Here is a 19,907-nt window from a genome sequence, read left to right as displayed (position 1 = left end):
CAAAGTTTAGACACGCGCCACCCGGCATCGAACAGAGCGAGGCTGACAAGGAGATGGCGGCCATCCGCATCCGTCGGGAGGAGCTCACGAAGAAGCAGGACACGAAGCAGCGGAACGGCATCGGCGCGACCGGGGGACCCATCCGCCCTCCGCCTCCCCGTCTTCCTTCCAACATGGCGTCGAGCGCTCCGCACCCCTACCCCCACTCGCGGCCCCGCGAGACCATCCGCTGCTCGGGCTGCAACACGACTCAGTCACTCGAGTGGCTGACGGGCCCGGACGGGCCACACAGCCTGTGTCATTCTTGCGGTGTGAGTGTTGTCGAGCCGCCACATCTGTCCCCGACTGGAGCACTGCTAACCATTAGCACCAGTACGAAGTTCTTAATGCGCGCCAGGGCGATCCCGACTTCTCATCCATACCAGGTGAGCACATTGCGCCGGCCGCACCCACGAGCCTCCCAGCTCCCGCTAACATCAGTGCCGGGGCATACGGGACATAGTTCCAACCTCATCGGCCTCGGCCCTACGTAAAGGCGTGCGCATCTCAAGCCACGCCGGCAGCAGCGGCACCCCAACTTGGTCACCACCAACCCGTCGTTGCGCTGGTGCGCTTTGTCACTCGTTATATACATATTTTCAGGACAGACGACCCCTCCAGTCGCCAGGACAGTCTGTAGTGTTGTACATTCATCTTGGGTCATATCCGTCACTTTCCTCCCCTGTCTCCTCATGGTATCGATCCGTAACACCTGGTCAAGTTGCCATCTTGATTGGGTATTCTGATGCATACAACGGGTCGCGGCTGTACGACGCCGGTACCCGACCATACGGAACACGTGCGTGAAGAGACGATATATATCGATTATGGAGGCGTAGGCGGGAGCGAGACTTGTGTTGAGATGGGGTGTTGAGAGATTTGGTGCGCAGCACCGTCGTGGCAACAAAGTTACAGCGTGCAAACCCGAGCCATCTAGGCGTCGCCGAGCGGGCGCTGGATCTCCTGATAAATGAGAGCTGGAGTGAGTTTTATCACGCAAGCCAAGCCAAAGAAACTCACCCTTGAGCTGCTCTCTGCCAGGTGCGCTCTGGCGGTTCTCAAAGTCGAAGAAGTCGGGATGGAGAGGCTCGGCTCCCGGCTCGTCCGAAGGGTCGTGATACGGCTCGAGGTAGGGGTGCTCCAGGGCCTCCTCGACGGTGATGCGCTTGCGTGGGGAGAATGTGAGACAGCGGCGCATGAGGTCGAGCGCGTTGGGCTTGGCCTTGGGGCACATTTCACGCAGGTCGCGGCGGCGGTGGAAGGGCAGTGCACGGAGGTAGTCTTTGGAGCGCGGCGAAGTGATCTCGTTGAAGTCGTCCATTGTCGGCGTGCCGAGACACTCGAGGATCAGACTCAGCTGGTGGTGGTAGTCGCGTCCGGGGAAGAGGGGCTTGCCGTTGACTAGGGTTAGTGGCCCGCACGAAGCCAGGATGCAGGCTACTCACTCATCTCGGCGAGGATGCAGCCGACACTCCACACGTCGATCGCCTTGGAGTATTCCTGGAACGCTGCGGTTAGCGCAGGGTTTGGGGAAGAGCACGCGTGGCGCGGCACAAACGCACACAGCATAACTTCAGGTGCACGGTACCAGCGCGTCGCGACGTATTCTGTCATAAAGCCGTTGCCGCCGTTCGGCCCGGCATCGGGAGGCGGGAGGGCCGCTGAGCGCGCCAAACCAAAGTCGCAGATCTTGAGATCGCAGTTGGCGTTGAGCAGGAGATTGGACGGCTTAAGGTCACGATGCAGCACGTTGGCACTGTGCAGCGCCTTTAGTCCGCGGATCGTCTGGTAGAGGAAGTACTGGCAGTGGTCGTCTGACAGCTCCTGGGTGCGGATGACGCGGTGACTGGGAAATTAGCGGTGAGGAGAGAGGGGCGAGACAGGGAGGGGCGCATCGGTCCGACTGCGCGGGCGCTGCTCTCAAGCGCTGCAGAGTGCGGAGCTGGGCGCAAGCGCATCACGAGGCGGTGGAGTTGGGCATCCCGCGACAGCCGCATCGGCCGCCGGCGGGCAGCGGGCACTGACGGGCACTCACAGGTCAGTCTCCATAAGCTCCTGGACCAGGTAGACCTCGTGGAACTGATCAAAGCTAGGGGGCGCGATGATGTCGAGAATGGCGATGATGTTCTCGTGACTGCAATTCAGTATTCAGCAGCAGCAGCTTGCGTTCATAAGTTGTGCGGGGGCGCAGACGCGCCTGACTCAGCCGCCAGCGCTCCAGCCCAAGGGCGCGCGCTGCTTCACAGTGACGACCACTCACCGGAAGTGCCGCAGCAGCTTGATCTCGCGCAGGGTGCGCTGGCAGAACATTGCATGGTCAAACGGAGTGATGCGTTTGATGGCGACCTTTGTTCCCGAGGCGATGTGGACAGCCGAGCTGGCGTGAGCTGTGAGTTGGGGGGAGGCTGCAGCTGGCAGGGGTAGACGTACACGACGACGCCGTAGGCTCCCTCGCCGATGACCTCGTGCACTTTGTAGTGCTCTGAGACGTTGAAGGGGATGTTGGAGGCTGTCATGGTGGGTGGAGGGGGAGGGGGGGGGAGGGGGGGGAGAAGGGGGGAAGGAGGTGGTGGTGGAGCAGAGGAGGGAGAGAGGGAGGGAGAGAGAGAAAGACGAGATGAGTCTTTGGAGGAGAGAGAGATGAGGAGAGAGAGTGAGAAAGAAAGAGAAGAGAAAGAGGAGGATGAGTAGAGATGAGTAAGAGAAAGAAAGAAAGAAGAAAGAGGAGGAGGAGAGGATGAGTACGACGAGGATACGAGCAGAGTGGTGCTGCGGGTGTGCGGGGAAGGTTGAGCTTAAGGTGAGGGAGGCTAAGGGACAGGGCAAAGTCGTGACTCTCTCTCTCAAACGCGCGTCGCCTCTGCTCTTCCTCTTTTCTTTGTCTCTCTCCTCTCTCCTCCTCTCTCAGCTTGACACACTCGTCTCCTCAACTTGAGCATTGTCCGTACACCCCTCTAACATCCGCCTGTCCGGTCTAGTCGCTCTCCCCACCCTGGCCGCGCCCACGGCACGGCAAGCGGGAGCCAGGCGTCCAGGCGTCCAGGCGTCCAGGCGCGCGCGGCGCCACCTTGTCACGCTCAAGTTCGCGTTTCATTCCCTTCCTCCCCCCGTTCCTCCGTGCCTCTCTCTTTCTCTCTTCCTCATTAATCACTCAAACCATGCATGCAATCACCTCCCTCCTCACTCTACGCCCACCGACTCTTGGCCAGCGGATCATCCTTCTTCTTCCTCTCCCGCTTCTCAGGCGACCGTGTACGCGCCGGTGACACCTCGCGCTCTCGCTCACGGGCAGGAGGCGTCGAATCCCGTCGCCGACGCGGAGGAGTCGACTCGCGTGCCACACGACGCGGGGGCGTGTCGTCATCGCGTGCTGACCGCCGAGGGGGGGTGTCATCGTTGCGCTTCGCCCCGCGGCGAGGAGGCGTGTCGTCGTCACGGGCAGCACGGCGTGGAGGCGTTGTGGAGACATCACGACGGCGTCGGGGAGGAGTATCATCCCGCGCGCGACGAGGTGGCGTGTCATCCCGCGCACGGCGGGGAGGCGTATCATCCCGCGCCCGACGAGGAGAAATCTCGTCGCGAGTCCGACGAGGAGGCGTATCATCTCGCGCGCGCTTCACAGGCGAGATGCTGCGGCGCGGAGGTGGCGACTCACGACGACGAGGAGGGGACGGGCGACGCGGGGGTTCCTCGCGCCTCCGTGGGCTCGGCGACCTGCGGCGCGGTGGCGAGCGCTCGCGCTCGCGACCCCGCCCACTGTCCCTCTGACCATATCCGTCCCGCTGATACCCTCCGTCCCTCTGATATCCTCCGTCCCGCTGCCCACCGCGCTGGCCCCACCCGCTGTCGCGCTCGCGCGCAAAGCCGCCGCCGCCGCCGCCGCCTCCCCACCCGCCGCGACGCGGCTCCCATCCCCGGTCGCCGGCACCATACCCGTGGTCACCGCGGCCTCCGCGAGGCTCCCACCCGCGTCCGGCGTCGCGCCCGTCGCCCTGAAAGTCAGCACTAGCCGTGAACCCAACCGCCACGGAATCGGGTGGCATGATCGTCACAAGTCAAACGAGGCCACGGCCCTGCACGCTTCCATTCCGTTTCAAGCACTCACCCTCCCGTCGCGGCCGTTGCGATCGCCGATGGCGTCGGACCGCGCGCGCATCTGGCCCTCGAGGTCGCCGCTCGCGGCGTTCCCCGCGCGCGCAGCCTCGATCTCCTTCTTCTTCGCCTCGATGAACTGTCGTCAGCGCGGCCACACGCGCACTCACCTCCGCGGGGACGCCGCCGACCGTCGCCTGCGCGCTGAGCAACAGCTTCCATAGTTCGTCCATGAACGCCGCGGCGCCATACTTGTCCATAAATCCCACGAGGTTGACCTGCATCTTCTTCGGATCTGGGATCTGGTGTCAGCGGCGAGCGTACCTTCCCTCGGCGTGTGCTCGCCACGCCTCACACGCCCTCGCCTCAGCCTCGCCCACCTTCCTTTCGCCGGCGTCTGAGCTTCACTCACAGGCTTGTCCTTGTCCTCGAGCATGCTGTACACGTACTCGACGACGACGTCGTCTTCGACGCGCATGAGCTCGATGAGGCGCTTGGCGATCCACGGGCGCAGCACGCTGATGTTGACCTTGCGCAGGTCGACGCGCTCGGCGAAGTGCGCGGGGAACTTGGTCGCGCGGATGCTCGCCGCCTCCTTGTCCTTGAAGCGCGCGTCGGTGCGGTCCGCCATTTTGGATGAGAGTGGACGAGGGGCCCGAGGGGGGAGGGGTGGGAGAAGTGGAGTGAGTAGAGAGGATGGAGAAAGAATGCGCGGAGGTGGAGGGTGCCTCCATAGCGGGGGTATTTGAGTCTAGAGCTGAAGATGAGGTTCTGTGTCTAAACTCAAGTGTCCACGACCGTAATTTACGCTGAACCTGCTGCGACATGCAAGAGCTGCACAGCTGTTTCTCGCACGTCCCATCACATCTTGCACCTTCAATCCCAATATGGCCTGATATAGGATACTCAACTTCCCATCATGGTATTGGATACTCGTTCTCCTTCACCGCCCGACGCGAGATGTCTGCACGCGTGTGCAGACTCGTACACGCAACAAATGACTCGCGGCACAGACACTCAATCATCTCATGTCACCACATGCATACATACACTAGAATCCCTGACGCGACGCAGCGCCCATGTCGCTGATCTTGTTCTTGTGATCGACAGGACGCGGCGCCGACTCGTACACGATCGACGCATCCAGCTTGTTCGGGAGCTGACGTGAGCTACGCCGAGCTTGTCCCACTCACTGGCTTCCAACTTCCGCGCAGGCCGACGTAGTACACGCGCGTTGTCTCCTCGTCTTCTCCCTCGCTCTCGTTATGCGGGAAGAAGAGGGCGAGGCTGGTTACGGATGAGAACTTGGCCGCCCTGATGTCAGCTCGGCATGCACAGGACGCACTTGACCTGGTATTCGGCGCCCTCGCGAGCCTCAACGACATCGAACTGCTGCGTGGGTGTTCCGCTCTCTGCATCCGAAAAGTCCAGGCCGGCGGCGTTGGCGAACTGCATTAGCGACGCCTGATGGGTACGCACCACTCGCATCTCGCTTGGTCGGAACCCCTCCTGTCCCGCCTTGAGAGTGATGGAGCGCAACGATACACTAGCCGTGAACGGGACTGGGGTTAGTGTTTACATCACTGCGCAGCTCACTTTGCAGCAACAGCGAGTCGTCCAGTTCACTCTCGAGCCACTGCTGTCAGCTTCGCGACTTGAACACGCACAATCGTCTCGTCCTCGCGGCTCGCCCAGTCCCTGCTGTCAGCGCTGTTCAACAGCAAGCTTACTTGATAACCACCCGCCCCCTCTCCGCCCCGCCCTGGGCATTCAGCGCCACAACATGCTCCGTGTCAATGACCTTGTAGAGACTGTCCGCCGGCCCCGCTTCCATCGGGACATCGTGGTCGTGCCCCTCATGGTCGCCGTGGTCGTGGCCGTGGCCGTGGTGGTCGTGTCCAGCCTCGTGCGCACAGGACATTGTCTATGATTGAGAAAGATGGCGGGATAAAGTTGAGGGGAGGGTTGGGAGTAGTTGGGAGTAGTTGGGAGAATGAGGAGTGCGTGAGCGCTCTTAATAAGTCTACACCTTCACCAAGGAGTGATGGAGCACCTCCACCGGTGACGATCGTGCGTCCCGCCACACGCTCAATCCCCGCTTTCCCCGCCCGTCGCCTGGATCTTTCATCGCCGCCCAACGCTCTCCGCGATCCGCCACCCACACATCAACGCCATGTCCGCCCCCGCCCCCGCCAAGCAGCTCTACCTCGGCCCCTCCGGCGGCCAGCCCGAGCCCCAGGGCCTCTTCTCGTACATCTGGAACGAGCAGATCATGAACCCCGCCCACCGCGAGGGCAACCTCAAGTGCGTATGTCCCTCCACCTGGCGCGCTAAACTGCGCGGGGGAGCAGGAAGGCTTCGGAGAAGCACGGAGCAACTGGGTCCGTGCCGTGCTGACTTTGCAGCATCGCTCGCGCCGTCGGCCTGTTCGCCGCCGGCATCCTCTTCGTGCGCAGCGACCTCGCCTCGGCCCTCGTCCCAGTTTTCTAGACGTGAGTGCGCCGCAATGCGGGCGCTGACAGTAGGTGTAATCATACGATGTACAACAGTCATGCATACCACTCCCAGGCAGAGATAGGCAACTGTTCGCGGATACTATTGGCTTAAGACGGCGCAGGTACGGAAGCACGGCACGGTGAGGCCCAAATCAAGACGCGGTCACGGACGGTCATGGGAGCCAGATTCGACAGCTTGAAGCGGAGGCGGGGCAGAGACGCGGGGCGCAGAGCGGAGAGGGGGAGCACGGAAGAGACGCGGAGAGAGGCTTGACGCGAGACTGTGAAGTGACGTTGGCGGGACTTGCAGGAGTGGCGTGAACAGATCGGAGTGGCAAGGAGGCTGTGACTGGAGGAAGGAACGAAGGCGAAGGCGAAGGCGAGATGAGATATCGAGTCGAATCGACGCAAGACATGGCGGGAAACGGACGGCCGAATCACAAGCTGGGCACAAGGTGGTATGGGTATCGCAGGCGCAAATGTGGAACGGAGGACGAACGTGGCCTAGTTCTGGGTGATGAGGGCAACGAGGGCGTTCTCGTACTTGCCCGACGTCTCGCCCTTGACGCGAGACACGAGGTCGCGGCTGTACATCTGGCGGTACTGGTTCTTGACGAGCGCGAAGCGCTGGCGGTCCCAGTGCATGCGGCAGAGGCGGTAGCAGAGACGCTCGTCCTTGGTCCCCATGCCAGCCATGGCTGCTTCGAGGAGCATGGCGTCGCGGTGGACGCCGTTGCCGTCGGCCTCGGCGAAGCGCGCAATGTGCAGCAGCCCGTCGCGCATGTGTCCCGAGAACTCGCTCTCGATCATCTTGGACAGGGTGACGCGGTGGCGCTGGGGGAACCCGTTCGCAATCGCCTGCAGGTGCTGGTTGGAGCGCTGCAGCAAGATGCCGCAGATGCCGATCTCGTCCGTGCCGATCTTGCCGGGCCCAGCGCGGTACAGCGTGTCGATGTCCTGCTGCACCTGCTGGTGGTTGACGATGGGGTTCTCGTCGCGCGTCCCCGACAGCGCCATGTTGAACATGCGCTCCGTCTTCATGCTCAGCTCGCCGCGCACAACAGCCACCAGGTCCTTGTTGAACTGTCGCCGGTAGCCCTCCTTGAGGAGGAAAATCTCCTCGTTCGAGCGGCAGAGGAGCACCTCGTTGAGGAGATCTTCGTGTGTGCCCGCACCCTTGCACGCGCGGTTCAGCAGCCAGAGGTCGCCGCCCAGTGGGCCCAATGACTTGAGGCGACAGATGTACTCGAGCCTAATCTGTCAGCATGCTCTGATGCTAGGTGCGTCGACCCACCATGAAGACATCTCCTTCTCAATCGTCGTCTTGAGCGAGCGGCCGGTCTGCTGCTCGTACGTGCGGCTCAGAACATCGACCTGGAACGCATCCAGGGGCATGAGCGTGTTGATCACCGTGTTCTCGTCCGTGCCAAAGCCCTGTGCGTCAGCAAATCTGTCAGCGCGACTAGGCGACAGCGGTGTGGCCACCGCTTAGGTCTCCTGGGAATTGTGATACACACCTTGGTGGCCTTGCGGATGCGATCCGCGTCAAACTGCGCGTTGTAGTTGGGCAGGTTGGCGAGCGGCGGTGCGGGCGGAGGCGCGGGGATCTGCACACCGAGGAAGCGCGGTCCGCCCGCTGATGGCGTGAACGCCGGCTGCGCCTGGTATCCGCCTGCTGGGTTGCCGTACTGGCCCGGAGGGTTGTACGCCTGTGTGGCGCCGTAATGCTGCTGCTGCTGCCCATACTGCGTCTGCCCGTACTGCTGCTGCCCATATGGCTGCTGTGCGGGTGCGCCATACGATTGTGCGGGAGCACCATATTGTCCCTGGGGAGCGCCGTACTGCGTGGGAGGCGAGCCGTACTGGTTGTGCGCGGGTGCACCGTACTGCGTTTGTGCCGCTCCATACTGGGTGGGCGCGGCGCCGTACGCGCCTGCCGGCGGCGCTCCGTACTGATTTGCCGGTGGAGACCCGTACTGTGTAGGAGGCGAGCCATATTGCGCAGGCGGCGCACCGTACTGGCTCGGGGGAGCACCGTACTGGTTTGCGGGGGGAGCGCCGTATTGGTTCGCGGGCGCGCCGTACTGGCCTTGAGGCGCGCCGTACTGGTTGGGAGGTTGGCCATAGGGCTGCTGGTTGTATCCTCCTCCGTACATTGTCAGTAGAGGAGAGGTGTTGGGGAGCGGGCGAGTGTGTGTGTGTGTGAAAGAGAGAGGGAGGTGGAGCAGACTAAACTTGCGTCGAGGCGAGTGTTCAAGTAGTCGGGAGAGAGTTGAGAGAGAGACAAGAGATGACAAGAGATGGCGGTGGCTGTACAGTGTGGCTGTATGCAGGTGGGGTGTGAGCGAGTTGTGTCATGCCAAGCGCCAATCAGGCACAGCTCGCAGAGTGGCAGGGGATGTGGTCATGGGGCGGTGTCCCCCTGCATCCAGGATGCTCTGCAGTCAGCAGGTCTCCAGCGGCCACAGCGGGAAGCCGCAGCCGAACAGGCGACTCAAACCCTCGTCTCGCACGAGCTGCATAGCCACCTCGTCGATTCCTTGCCGAGTCAATGAAGCGGACATGCCGGACACATCTTCGGCTGCACCGCCATGATGAACATTGCGTGGCGGCCACATCAAATGTCGCCGATGCCACGCTATGTTCGCCGATAATGATGCGGAGATGCAGTGGCAGCCACCATCAGGAACAATTGCCATCCGGTGCTTAAGCATCATCTCGATCTACGATCGACCGTCTCGGCCCAGAAGCAGCGCTCATGATGTTCTAATCAATAATCAAGGGACGCCAGCGCGCTGGGGCGGTGAGCAATGAGCAAGTGGAAGGGCACAGAATGGAGAGGACTGTCGCTGATCATCATGCTAACGCCTCGCGTCTCGGCTTGTCGCTATGCGTACCTCGGCGGACGTACCCGTGCCGAACACAGGCCGAGGTTGGGTGTGTCGCCCTCCCGCGCTAATGAAAAGCATGTGAAGCGCATGGCCCTGCGAAGCGATCTGTCAGTGAGTCACAGTGTATTCCCGGGCGCGGGCAACAGATAGGGAACGCAAAGAAGCCGACTGCTGTGGAAGATCGATGATAATGGCATGATATGAGGTACAGTGATGCGTCTACCGGTTCTTAGTTTGCCTGCTGTCAGCGACGTTCGACGCATACGAGTTGATCGGCGCTACCCAAGCAGAGCCACCCGCCACACTCACCTGAAGGTGAACTTCTTGCGCGTCAAGCTAAACTCGCCGAGCTTGTGCCCGACCATCTCCTCAGTGACCGTGACAGGCAGGTAGTCCTTGCCGTTGTGCACCATGAACTTGAGCCCGACAAAGTTTGGCACGATTGTGCACGCGCGCGACTTGGTGTAAATTGGGGTGTTGTTCTTCATGGCCTCCTGGAGATTGGGGAAGGCCGTGAAGTAGGGGCCTGGGGTTAGCCTGATCGTAATGAGATGCTGGCGGATGTGATTCCGTCGTCTTCAACATGAGGCCAGCGCTCAACCAGCACGAGTCCGGCGCGTACTGAGTCAGAGGAGACGCAGCAAAGGTGAGACTCGCTGCGCGGTGAAGTCTGAAAAAAGGTGGGGAAGCACCGAGCTGGCCTCACCCCCCCTATGTCATGCCACACCTCTCCGTGCTCGTCGCCAATCGAGTCCGCCGCGACTCGTAACAATATAGTACCGCAGTCCCACGCCGTTTAAGAGGTGCATCTCCTAGAGCGCGGCGGTGCGTGCGCCGCTGCGGTCATGTGCACAGCGCCCGCGAGAGCCGGGGCCCAGACTCGGCATCCGCGCAGCGCACGCCATTGAGCGCTGCGGAGACAGCAGCGATCCGCGAGGACGCGCGAGATCGCGTCAATTGGCGACTCGCGGGGCAGCCGAGTCGGAGACTGCGCACGTCTGGGCAGAACATGGCCTCGAGCGCGCTGCAACGACCTTCCTCGGCACATTGTCGGTCGCTCACCCACCCCCACCGCACTCTTGCTCCCCTCTCTTGCTCTCTCCATTGCCCTCTCTCGCCCTCTATCACGCCCTCCCACTCACCCTTCCAGGTAGACCGGCGGAGCAGCGCGACGGTCGGACGCATGTTGTCGTGGATGTCGAGTACGCGACATGCCAACGACCAACGAACGCCGACTTTTTCCTCCACCGGCGGAACCAATTCGCAACATCCCGGGTGCGTGCCGTCATACATGGACTCGCAGGCAGCTTACAGCTACCCACTCCGCGATCCGCTGCAAGCTCAACACATCATGGCAGGGTTCCTCCTCGGCGCTGGGTCCGGCGTGCTCGCCGGCGCGGCCGTGTACTACACCATCTCGACGACGATTGCGCACAGCACCGACCAGATCCGCCGAGAGTGAGTGTTGCGAGCTGGCTCGGGGACCCGTCGCTCGCGCTGCGATCATGCTGGCTACGGCTGGCTCGTTGCTGGCTCCCCAGTGCTGGGCTAGACTGCTGCTGACTCACAACCTGCTCCGCCTGCTACACTGCACACCCGCTAACCCAAGCCTCCACAACTCGGCCGTACTGCTCGAACGGAGCTTTGATGACACGCCTGGGCCCGCGCCGTCGTCGTTCGTTGGGCCGCGTCCGGGGCCACCCGCCTTCTCCGAAATCCTCAAGCAGCGGTGGAACCAGGCGCTGGGCGGCGCATACGCGCACGCGCGCGAGACAGACTGGCTCGCGCTCGGCGGGGAAGCGGTCGAGGGCGTGCGGGGCCAGATTGCCCGGCTGACGGCCGCGGCGGACCAGACTGTCGTGGACGCGGATGCGGCGCGCGCGGCCGCCGCTGCCGCGCAAGCGACGGCGGTCGTCGACGGCGGAGCGAACATCGCCGCCTTTGACGCCGCAAAGCAGGAGTCGGAGGGGCGGTATGTCGGCGACGTGCATGTCGACCGCGGACTCAAGGCGTCAGAGCGCGGCGTCAAGAGCCCAAAGCGCCTCGTATAGATGCATAAAATAGGACCCAGAGCAGACTCGCTGCTGGATCATGGTGGTAATGATACATTGGGGCTAGTAGCCGCTCCGCAGCTGCTCTTGCTTCTCCTTGATAAAGTCCTTCATGGCTTCGCGTGAGTCAGGATCCACGAACAGAAGCTTCTCCTTCGGTAGCGCCAGAAGCACGACGCCCATACGCGTCGCCTCGTCGCGCGCCTCGTCGAACAGCTCTTTTGAGAAGAACTCAAACATGACCGCTTCGCTGTCAGTGGTAGCTTTGTGGCTGGCTTACACTCTTTGTCGTCGAGTCGGTTGCGCTCGCGATCCCACAAGTGCAACTGGTCTGTGATCGACGCGTGGAGTAATGGCGGTGGGTGGTTGAACATTTGCGGATGTGCGTGACTCGTGAGGTATGAGATGATCTGCGAGGCGGAGATGCCCTTGTCCATGGCCTGCTTGACATTCTGCCGGTCAAGCTTGCCGACAACAAGGTTGGGGTATCGGATTTTGATGTCGACAAAGAGGTTGAGGATCTCTATCTCCAACTCGTTGGCTTGAGGTCAGCTCAAAGTCGAAATGAAGCTCACAAGTGTAGGCATAAATCTTGTAGTTTGTCTCCAAGATCAGGAAGCGCTTGTCATCAGCGCTCCGGGAACGCGACTCGGACAGATCACCCGAGCACAGCGAAGTCGCCAGGTGAGTTGGGAAGAACTGATCTGGCGAATGTGGAGAGCGGTAAATAAACCCGTACTGCTCTAGGTCTTCGAGGATATCCTGGCTGCGAGGGAAGCTCTTGGAGGCAGAGTAACATTGCCCAAGTTGCATGCACCCAAGCGAGAAGAAGACGGTCAATACGTCCGCTGCATTCTCGCCGCGAGCCTGTTTGCCGACAATGTAGGCCACAAGGATCTGCCACAGCTGTGTTTGTCGGTCCTCGAGCAAGAACGAGAAACCCTCGGCTGTGATATCGAGAGTCTCATACGAGCGGTGAGCGGTGGGGCGTCTGAGAAGGTCAGCTAACGTTGATGCTTCGGCTCACTTATCCCTCAGAAGTCCTGCGTTGCACAGCAGGTCCAACACTGCGTTCTGCGGCCTTCGTCGACTCTTTCCTGAGGACACCATGTACTTGAGAATGGCCTGCGGTCAGCGGGATATCCACCACCGACTCACCTCCCAGGAGTCCTCGCCATGACCAATCAAGTCTTCCTGGCTGGGCGCCTGGCCCCCACCCTCAAACGGTACGCCAAATGAGTTAGACGTCCCCCTTCCTGTCAGCTTGAAACTCATTGAAGAAGTTCTCCTCCTCGACGCACTGTCCGGTAAGAACATTCCTCATGCCGCGCTTGAACGTATCCCTCAGTGGCCAGTGGAACTTGGGCGCCTTCGTACCCTTCTGCGAGAGCGGGTGGAATATGTGCCGCGCGAGGGCCGGACGCAGGATCTCCTCGGCTCTAAAAGTTAGCCATCGGTGAGTGAGCCGATCTCACGCTTCGGGAGGAAGACGCTCGTCCATCCCGCAAAAGGCCTTCAGCTCCGAGCTCTTCAATGTCTGGTGCGACCACAGTACGTGCAAGATGATCTGTCTGCACACGGGAGGCAGCAGCCTGAGGCCGGTCAGCACAGCTCGCGCGGGGATTCACCTTAGCATACAGAGACACGATGCTTCTGACTGGTATATTGCCTCGTAGAAAGTTGCAGGCTGGCTGTCGAGGAAGCGGTCCAAGGGCGCTGTGGGCGATGGGCCTCCCGCTTCACCATCGGCATCGATGCGCGAGGGGTCGTTGAACGACGGCAGGACCATCTTGAGATGTTGAGGTCGCTGCTGAAGAGCCCTAGACTCCAGGGGGGTTGAGAGGGTGACTGCACTGGACAGATGCGTGAAGTTCAGATACTCGTGAGTATCAAGTTGAGTGGCGTCAACCTCCACAATAGTCGTCATGGTCAACGGAAGCAAATTGACTGCGATGCCGAAATGCGAAGTGCAGTTGCAGTGTCGAGTGAGGCAGAATGCAAAGTATGCATACAACCTGCAACCAGAATGCGATCATTCCGTCTGACACCTACTTCTTGACCGGACTTCAGATCCGCCAAAACGGATGCGCCAAGTATACCTAACCAGCTAGCTACATCTGCTACGCCATCGATCCATCGGTAAACTATGTCAATCGCAAAGTGTAGCAGCGCCCAGGGCAACCTTCGAGTAGGAGGAGGGTATACGGTATATGTAAATAGCGCATGACTGCGCCATGAGCGCCGAATGAGTTGTGGGCTGTATCGACAAAGCGCAAGGGCCAGACAACGAAACGTAGTATCGTCTAGTTTGTGCCCTACTGATATCAGAATCTGTGCCCGGCAGCGTGGGCGGCAAGCATTCTAACCGATGAGGCGAATAGTCTGAATTTCTCGGCTGCTCGATCGTATAATGAGATCTGGAGTCACGGGCTGACGACTTCCCGCGACTTTTACCCAAATAGCCCGTCGCTCGCTTGAGAAGGGGATCTCGTGACCGGCCGGCACCTCCGGCGTTCCTCGACGATCTATCCGCCAAACATGTCGATCTAAAACAATTAAAAGCTGGAAAGATACGCGAGATAGTGGGCTATTATTAGGAGCTTGGGAGCGCGATACGTGGGGTTGCCAAGATTCCCGATGTTCCACACCAGCATGCTTGAGAATAGAGCAGCGATGGCATGAGTCCGCATTGTTGCATCTTAAACCTGGGAGACTATGCTCGGCGAGAGCCATACAAAGATCGAGCTCAAGAAACGAGCGTTACAAATTGCAACAATCTTGAGATTATTGTGGTATTATGACTAGTTGGTGAAGAGGATACGGAAAATGCGCTTGTAGAGAGGAGCGGCAGCACGCTCGGCACGCCAGGCGCGCATCTCCTCGACGGTGAGCCACGACTTGCGGCCAGTGTCGAGGTCGATCTCGTGGACCTTCTTGGGAAGGGTGCGCTTCCAGAGGAAGCCGACGAGCCAGAAGCCGAGAATGACCGGGGCGGCGAGGTACGAGAGGAAGAAGGCCTCGGCGGCAGCGCCACCCGAGGGCTTGGGGCCCAGAGGCCAGACGGCGATGTAGAACTGAGCGATGAGGACGAGGACAATGAGGACGGCGCCCAGGACCGAGCCCCACATGCCGCCGAGAGCCTTGAAGGGAAGCTCCTCAACCGAGTGACCCTGGGCCTTCCAGGCCTGGCGGAAGCGGATGTGCGTGACACAGATGGCCAGCCAGGTAAAGAGCGTGGAGAGACCCGAGAGGGCAAGAAGCCAGTTGAAGACCGAGTCACCAACATCGGCAAGGTTGACGTAGGCGAGGGGGCCAAAGGCGACGATGAAGACAACCGACCAGAGGGGGCGACCAGCCTTGTCAACGTAGGTGAAGATCTTGGGGGCGTAACCAGTCTCGGCAAGAGCGGTGAGGGTACGCGAGCCGGCGTAGACACACGAGAGACCGATGGAAAGAACCGAGATACAGATAGTGATGTTGATGAGGTGGTTCATGCCCTTGATGCGAGCCTTGTCCATGACAATGACGAAAGGCGAGGTGTCGGCACCCGAACCGCCCATAAGACGGGGCTCGGTGTAAGGAACGGCGAGGCCGATGATGAGGAGCGAAGTGATGTAAATGACAGTAATACGCCAGAAGGTCTGCTTGATAGCGGCAGGCATGGTCTTGCGGGGGTTGGGGGTCTCAGTGGCGGCAAGACCGACAAGCTCGGTACTGAAGTCGTCAGCTACAGCACTTGCACAATAGCGGTCCATGCTACTCACCCGGCGAAGGAGAAGGCGGCAGTGACGAACACCGCGCAGACACCCTTGAAGCCATTGGCAAATGCACCGGGGTTGTACCAGTGGGCGGCACCGAGGTACTTGTTGTAGTCACCGTTCCGGGGACCACCACCGACAATACAGACAATACCGATGATGATGAAGATCACGACAACGGTAAGCTTGAGGCACGAGGACCAGAATTCCTCCTCAGCGTAGCCGAGTGTGCCAAGAACCGCGAAGAACTGGGGAGGGTCAGAATATGAGGGCACACGAGCAAACCCAGTCATGGCACTCACGATAATGAGAAGGAAGAAGATGGTAATCCAAGCGCCGAGTGGTACTGGAGTGTCCCAGTACTGAACAGTAGTACCAGCGACAGTCTGGAGGGTCAGAAGCACTCCCAAGTTGGATGCTCACAATTTCAAGAGGAAGAACGACAGCCCACTGGAAAACGTAGTTCCAGCCCATGGCGAAAGCGAACGAAGGGTCAAGCATACGAGATGCCAGAGTGTAGAAACCACCAGAGACGGGGTAGAGAATAGCCATTTCACCGAGAGCCTGAGTGACCTGGATGTCAGCGCCGGCGTCGTTTGAAGAGCAAACTTACGTTGATAAGCATCACACCGATGATCAACCAGGCAATCAGGACACCAGCGGGGCCACCCTTGACGAGAGCGGAACCCGAACCAACGAAGAGACCAGTACCAATCGAACCACCGACAGCAATCATCTGCAGGTGACGAGGCTTCATCTTCTGCTGGAGCAGCGGGTTGTCGTGGGCGACAAGCTCGGGGGGAATGTCACCGTGGGCGACAAGACCACTGAAAAGGTGTCAACAAGACGGCCCCGGCAACATGGCGCATTCAAGGCGCATCAACAAAAACTCACCGAGTAGTACCAGGCGCACGCTTGAAGGACTCAAAGTTGAGACCGGCGCGCGTCATCATCGTCTCCTTGGACGGGTCGTAGTACTCCTCGTTGTCGGCCATGGCATCGTAGGCGGGAGACACGACAATCTTGCCGGTCTCGGCCTTGTGGACCTTCTCCACGTCGTCGTAAGACATGGTGGGTAGAGAGTGTGTTTGTTGAAGGGGGGTAGAGAGATGGGGGCTTGCTGGAGAAGAGTCGGCCAGCACTATAAGGAGAGAAGAGCTGAGATGAGGCGATCTGTGCTGGTTATAAAGTGTCCGGGACGGGTATGGGCAGAGCAGGTCGGGGAGAGGGAGATGATGGAGACGCCGGGGGATGAGCGGCTGGGCGAGTGTGGGGCGAGTGGTGAGCGAGATGGGCTAGCTTGCGGATAACAGGGAGACCGGGGGGGGGGGGGGGGGGGTGTGGAGAGGTTGGGCAGGTTGTCATCCTCTGGCCTCTGACTTGCTGCGCTCCACCTCCCTTGCACCTCCTCCCACATCTCGCCAAGGTCAGGCGCCGAACCGAACGTCTTGCTCTCCCACAAAGGCGTTATCGCTCAAGCGCCAACCAGGTCCGGGCTCTGCTTTGGCTTATCCTCCCCGCGCTCCCCCCACGATGCCTCCAAGCCTCCAAAAGAGCAACATGGTCCCAACCACCAGCCCCGACCGACCGACGACCTGCCGATGTGCTGGCCTCCTACTCGCCTCCACACATTCCGTCGTGATAACGCCCGGACCCTAGGCATCGCGAACGAACAACGCGGGCACCAAGGATGCCCCAGGGGGAATAATAGGGACTCTAGGCCCCGCCTGCAATTTACCGCGGATGGAGCCTCTGCTCAACTGCCACACGCACTGCGTCAGTAAGCTTCGTGATGTAGGATATACAGGGCGTCGATCATTTACGCTGCCCAGTGAGGCAGGAGGGCAATGTAGAGCCGCGGGGCTTGTCTGTGGGCATCCCCGCCTCTCATAGGTCAGCTGACATCGCGACGACCAATGCCAAGCCGCCACTTATGGAGCCTGGCCCACCATTTCATGCTGACATTGCTGCGGTCTACTGGGGTTCGAGTACGTTGGTTGGCCTTGAGAGCCGCAGGACGGGTTGCCCCGCGCCGCGCTCCCCCTACCCGCGTCGTTTACCTGAGAGCCACAAGGGCGCCACAAGGGTTTTGACGAAGTGCACCATGTGGTCCATGTGACTGAAACAGCCACCGTGCATTCAGCCCGCGGCGTGCCCGTATGGAGCTCGAGCATGGTCGAATGATGGGACGTGGGGAGCTGTCGTGGACCGCGGTGGGACGGCAGCACGCGTGGTCGGAGATGGAAAACTCGAAAAATGCCAGGTGGCTGACGAGAGGAAGACAATCGGCCAAGACATTGTCTCGTTAACCGTGCTGCGGGGTCCGTGCCTCAGGCTCACGTACATGGGCTACAACTCGCGCACACGCCGTCGGCTCGCGATCCTGCAAGCTGCGACGCCTGCTGAACGATCTCGAGCATGCATGCCAGCATCGGGGCTCGCCGCATTCGCCAGCTCACCGCCGGCTTCAACCTTCGCTTGACTGTCGGCGTGAGTCTGACACGGCACCGGCACCGAAAAAACGCACGCCCCGAGGCCATCAACGCACTGCACCGATGTGCGTGAGAAGCCTGTGCTCGGAAAAACAACATGCGTCAGAAGTGACTGCCGCATGAGATCCTCGCGCATGGGCAAGCCCGCCCCGCCCGGAGCTTGGAGAGCTCGCACGCGATGCGAGCAGACAACCGGTCGCGCGAGCTATGTTTGCACGCGGCGGCGGCAAGGCTTGACGCCACCATCCATTGACGCCCAAGGTGTCCCAAGGAGGTTATACCGAGGGTCGCGTTTCGGCGGCGGCACTCCGTTAAACACCTTGAGGGAACGATGGACACTCGCTTGTCATCCCTTTCGCGGTCGCAAGTACGCGCTCGCATTTGTCCAATTGCCCGACAATCCGACGAACATCTCCCAGCGCATTCCCCGTACGCTGGCGCGATGCTCCTAAACCTCACAAGAAACGGCTCTCATAGGTTGCAGACGGGATGCGGCTGACGTGTCTGTCCTTGCGGTCGGCCGGCACTTGCCTTGGGAGCGCATGCGTCCACGCCATGATACCATGAGGATCTTGAGCTGAATCTCCAGGGTCGGGATGCCCCGCCATGAGATCCGACCAGATCGGGCCACATTGTTCTCGGCACGCCGCCCTGAGTAGAGCCGATGGCTGCTGTCGATCTTCCGGGCGGCAAGCACCGAGGTTCCGAGACGCTTGGGCCGCAAGGCCAAATCAGCCGCCATTGAAATGTTTACCCAAACATGTAAAATGCCGGCGATGTGGCAAACACGGCCTCTGAGCCGGCGGTGACACCGCGGCAGCGCCGAGGGAGTGTGGGCAGGGGCTGCCACGAGGCGAGGAGACGTGTCGTGTGCATGTCTGCACGCACGGTGAAGATTGGGATGAATGATATCGAGGTTGCGATAGGTGTCGGCGAAGATGGATAGGACGACGTATCTGTTTGAGATAACGCTGGGGCGGTGTCAGACGAGTCGCGGGAAGCGGTCTATATGTGTGGACCGAGCCTGGGCAAGCTGACATGTGCGTGAGACCCAAATCGGGACCAGGGGGGCTGCGGCCTGGCGGGCAACTAGACACAAAACAGAGTGCCTTAGCGATAGGACGTCTCGTGGCGGGAGATCGAGATAGCGGGAAAATGCGATCATCTGCAGCCGAGATGGATGTACCCGTCACAGTCAGCGATAGAGGGGTGGCACACTGCGTGAGCAGCCCCCAAGTTGCCCGCGCCCGCCATGCCGCTGACCCCTGGCTCAGAACCGCGGGTGGCCCATCAACCTCATGTGCGATGATCTCGCGAACCTTCTCATGTCTGCTCGATAGGTGTTTGGCCCATCACGGGACTGTGGCGTGTGACTGGCGGAGGGTTTGGCGGAAAGGGGAGGGGGTTTCGGTCGTCATTGAGAGCTTGGGAGGAAGAAATGGGTGAGGGGGGACCTCGTCAAGTCAGTCTTCGTCGTTGCCTCTTTAACGGGCGAGGATTTTCCGCAACGACTCGAACAAACGTTCGTGACACCCGCCCCCACCCTGTATTCGACAAGCACGGCGGCCCGAAACGAAACCTAGAGTACCTCTCACACCCAAACAGAGCACATGCTGGACGGCGTAACGGCCGGAGCTACGAGTACAGCGGCCAAGCCCCTTCAGCGCTTGTACACCGCTCCCTTTGTGCCCCGCACTGGGGCCCATTTTACAAGTTGGTGGACTTTAAAATTCAACGACGTGGTGGCTGGAGAGAACAACGGCCGAGACGCCGCACGGACTCGGCGGAGTCAGCCGCACCCTGTATTATTAACAATCAATTTCGGTTGCCGTCTGGATTAATGCCGGATAATCGACACATAACCTCAATGGGCCTCGGTTCGATTCAGACGGAGGAGATGAGCAAATACACACTTTGTGCTGGCTCCCAAGCATGTGCTTGTTCCTGTCGTATGCCCACCCGACTCCGCGTCGTATTCACACCGGCTCTCCACCGATGATTAGCGCCTACTCGCGCTCCTGTTCATGGGCAACGCCGAGCCATGTATGGGCAACATCGCTATCTTGCATTGCCCACACTCAAAGCAGCT

At 60.5% G+C, this 19,907-nt stretch overlaps 12 protein-coding genes across 12 annotated transcripts; 4 read left to right on the top strand and 8 right to left on the bottom strand.

The window, feature by feature from the left end:
- Positions 1-53: 53 nt before the first annotated feature.
- COLE_01171 (uncharacterized protein) lies at positions 54-533 on the top strand (the record flags this gene model as incomplete). Its single annotated transcript, XM_018419598.2, has 1 exon — positions 54-533. The coding sequence occupies one exon, from the start codon at positions 54-56 to the stop codon at positions 531-533; it is 480 nt and encodes a 159-aa protein (XP_018281677.1).
- A 439-nt stretch (positions 534-972) lies between these two features.
- Positions 973-2,555, bottom strand: COLE_01170 (uncharacterized protein; the record flags this gene model as incomplete). Its single annotated transcript, XM_018422067.2, has 7 exons — positions 973-1,016; positions 1,060-1,440; positions 1,485-1,547; positions 1,602-1,885; positions 2,075-2,173; positions 2,300-2,416; positions 2,470-2,555. The coding sequence occupies 7 exons, from the start codon at positions 2,553-2,555 to the stop codon at positions 973-975; spliced, it is 1,074 nt and encodes a 357-aa protein (XP_018281678.1).
- Positions 2,556-4,132: 1,577 nt separating this feature from the next.
- On the bottom strand, positions 4,133-4,762 carry COLE_01169 (uncharacterized protein; the record flags this gene model as incomplete). The annotated part of the gene is made up of 3 exons (XM_018420197.1): positions 4,133-4,270; positions 4,302-4,433; positions 4,544-4,762. The coding sequence occupies 3 exons, from the start codon at positions 4,760-4,762 to the stop codon at positions 4,133-4,135; spliced, it is 489 nt and encodes a 162-aa protein (XP_018281679.1).
- A 420-nt stretch (positions 4,763-5,182) lies between these two features.
- COLE_01168 (uncharacterized protein) lies at positions 5,183-6,052 on the bottom strand (the record flags this gene model as incomplete). The annotated part of the gene is made up of 7 exons (XM_018422068.2): positions 5,183-5,290; positions 5,325-5,445; positions 5,477-5,580; positions 5,611-5,693; positions 5,728-5,767; positions 5,799-5,829; positions 5,862-6,052. 7 exons carry the CDS (start codon positions 6,050-6,052, stop codon positions 5,183-5,185), a joined length of 678 nt encoding a protein of 225 aa, XP_018281680.1.
- A 252-nt stretch (positions 6,053-6,304) lies between these two features.
- Positions 6,305-6,621, top strand: COLE_01167 (uncharacterized protein; the record flags this gene model as incomplete). The annotated part of the gene is made up of 2 exons (XM_018425125.1): positions 6,305-6,435; positions 6,537-6,621. 2 exons carry the CDS (start codon positions 6,305-6,307, stop codon positions 6,619-6,621), a joined length of 216 nt encoding a protein of 71 aa, XP_018281681.1.
- Positions 6,622-7,130: 509 nt separating this feature from the next.
- COLE_01166 (uncharacterized protein) lies at positions 7,131-8,782 on the bottom strand (the record flags this gene model as incomplete). The annotated part of the gene is made up of 3 exons (XM_018426363.2): positions 7,131-7,878; positions 7,921-8,060; positions 8,144-8,782. 3 exons carry the CDS (start codon positions 8,780-8,782, stop codon positions 7,131-7,133), a joined length of 1,527 nt encoding a protein of 508 aa, XP_018281682.1.
- A 654-nt stretch (positions 8,783-9,436) lies between these two features.
- On the top strand, positions 9,437-9,667 carry COLE_01165 (uncharacterized protein; the record flags this gene model as incomplete). The annotated part of the gene is made up of 1 exon (XM_018422069.2): positions 9,437-9,667. The coding sequence occupies one exon, from the start codon at positions 9,437-9,439 to the stop codon at positions 9,665-9,667; it is 231 nt and encodes a 76-aa protein (XP_018281683.1).
- Positions 9,668-9,822: 155 nt separating this feature from the next.
- Positions 9,823-10,005, bottom strand: COLE_01164 (mitochondrial 37S ribosomal protein uS19m; the record flags this gene model as incomplete). The annotated part of the gene is made up of 1 exon (XM_018420191.2): positions 9,823-10,005. One exon carries the CDS (start codon positions 10,003-10,005, stop codon positions 9,823-9,825), a length of 183 nt encoding a protein of 60 aa, XP_018281685.2.
- Positions 10,006-10,313: 308 nt separating this feature from the next.
- COLE_01163 (uncharacterized protein) lies at positions 10,314-10,622 on the bottom strand (the record flags this gene model as incomplete). Its single annotated transcript, XM_065626132.1, has 1 exon — positions 10,314-10,622. The coding sequence occupies one exon, from the start codon at positions 10,620-10,622 to the stop codon at positions 10,314-10,316; it is 309 nt and encodes a 102-aa protein (XP_065482626.1).
- A 400-nt stretch (positions 10,623-11,022) lies between these two features.
- Positions 11,023-11,568, top strand: COLE_01162 (uncharacterized protein; the record flags this gene model as incomplete). Its single annotated transcript, XM_018422070.2, has 1 exon — positions 11,023-11,568. One exon carries the CDS (start codon positions 11,023-11,025, stop codon positions 11,566-11,568), a length of 546 nt encoding a protein of 181 aa, XP_018281686.1.
- A 63-nt stretch (positions 11,569-11,631) lies between these two features.
- COLE_01161 (uncharacterized protein) lies at positions 11,632-13,357 on the bottom strand (the record flags this gene model as incomplete). Its single annotated transcript, XM_065626131.1, has 8 exons — positions 11,632-11,813; positions 11,849-12,109; positions 12,144-12,559; positions 12,596-12,693; positions 12,727-12,824; positions 12,874-13,007; positions 13,044-13,160; positions 13,227-13,357. The coding sequence occupies 8 exons, from the start codon at positions 13,355-13,357 to the stop codon at positions 11,632-11,634; spliced, it is 1,437 nt and encodes a 478-aa protein (XP_065482625.1).
- Positions 13,358-14,369: 1,012 nt separating this feature from the next.
- On the bottom strand, positions 14,370-16,396 carry COLE_01160 (uncharacterized protein; the record flags this gene model as incomplete). Its single annotated transcript, XM_018422071.2, has 6 exons — positions 14,370-15,282; positions 15,333-15,574; positions 15,629-15,712; positions 15,750-15,899; positions 15,940-16,153; positions 16,221-16,396. 6 exons carry the CDS (start codon positions 16,394-16,396, stop codon positions 14,370-14,372), a joined length of 1,779 nt encoding a protein of 592 aa, XP_018281688.1.
- Between the last annotated feature and the right edge of the window lie 3,511 nt (positions 16,397-19,907).

The sequence above is a fragment of the Cutaneotrichosporon oleaginosum genome, assembly GCF_008065305.1.
Source record: "Cutaneotrichosporon oleaginosum strain ATCC 20508 chromosome Unknown ATCC20508_contig01, whole genome shotgun sequence".
Lineage (NCBI taxonomy): Eukaryota > Fungi > Basidiomycota > Tremellomycetes > Trichosporonales > Trichosporonaceae > Cutaneotrichosporon > Cutaneotrichosporon oleaginosum.
Note: the sequence above shows the minus strand (reverse complement) of the source record. Positions and strands in the feature narration are given on the sequence as shown.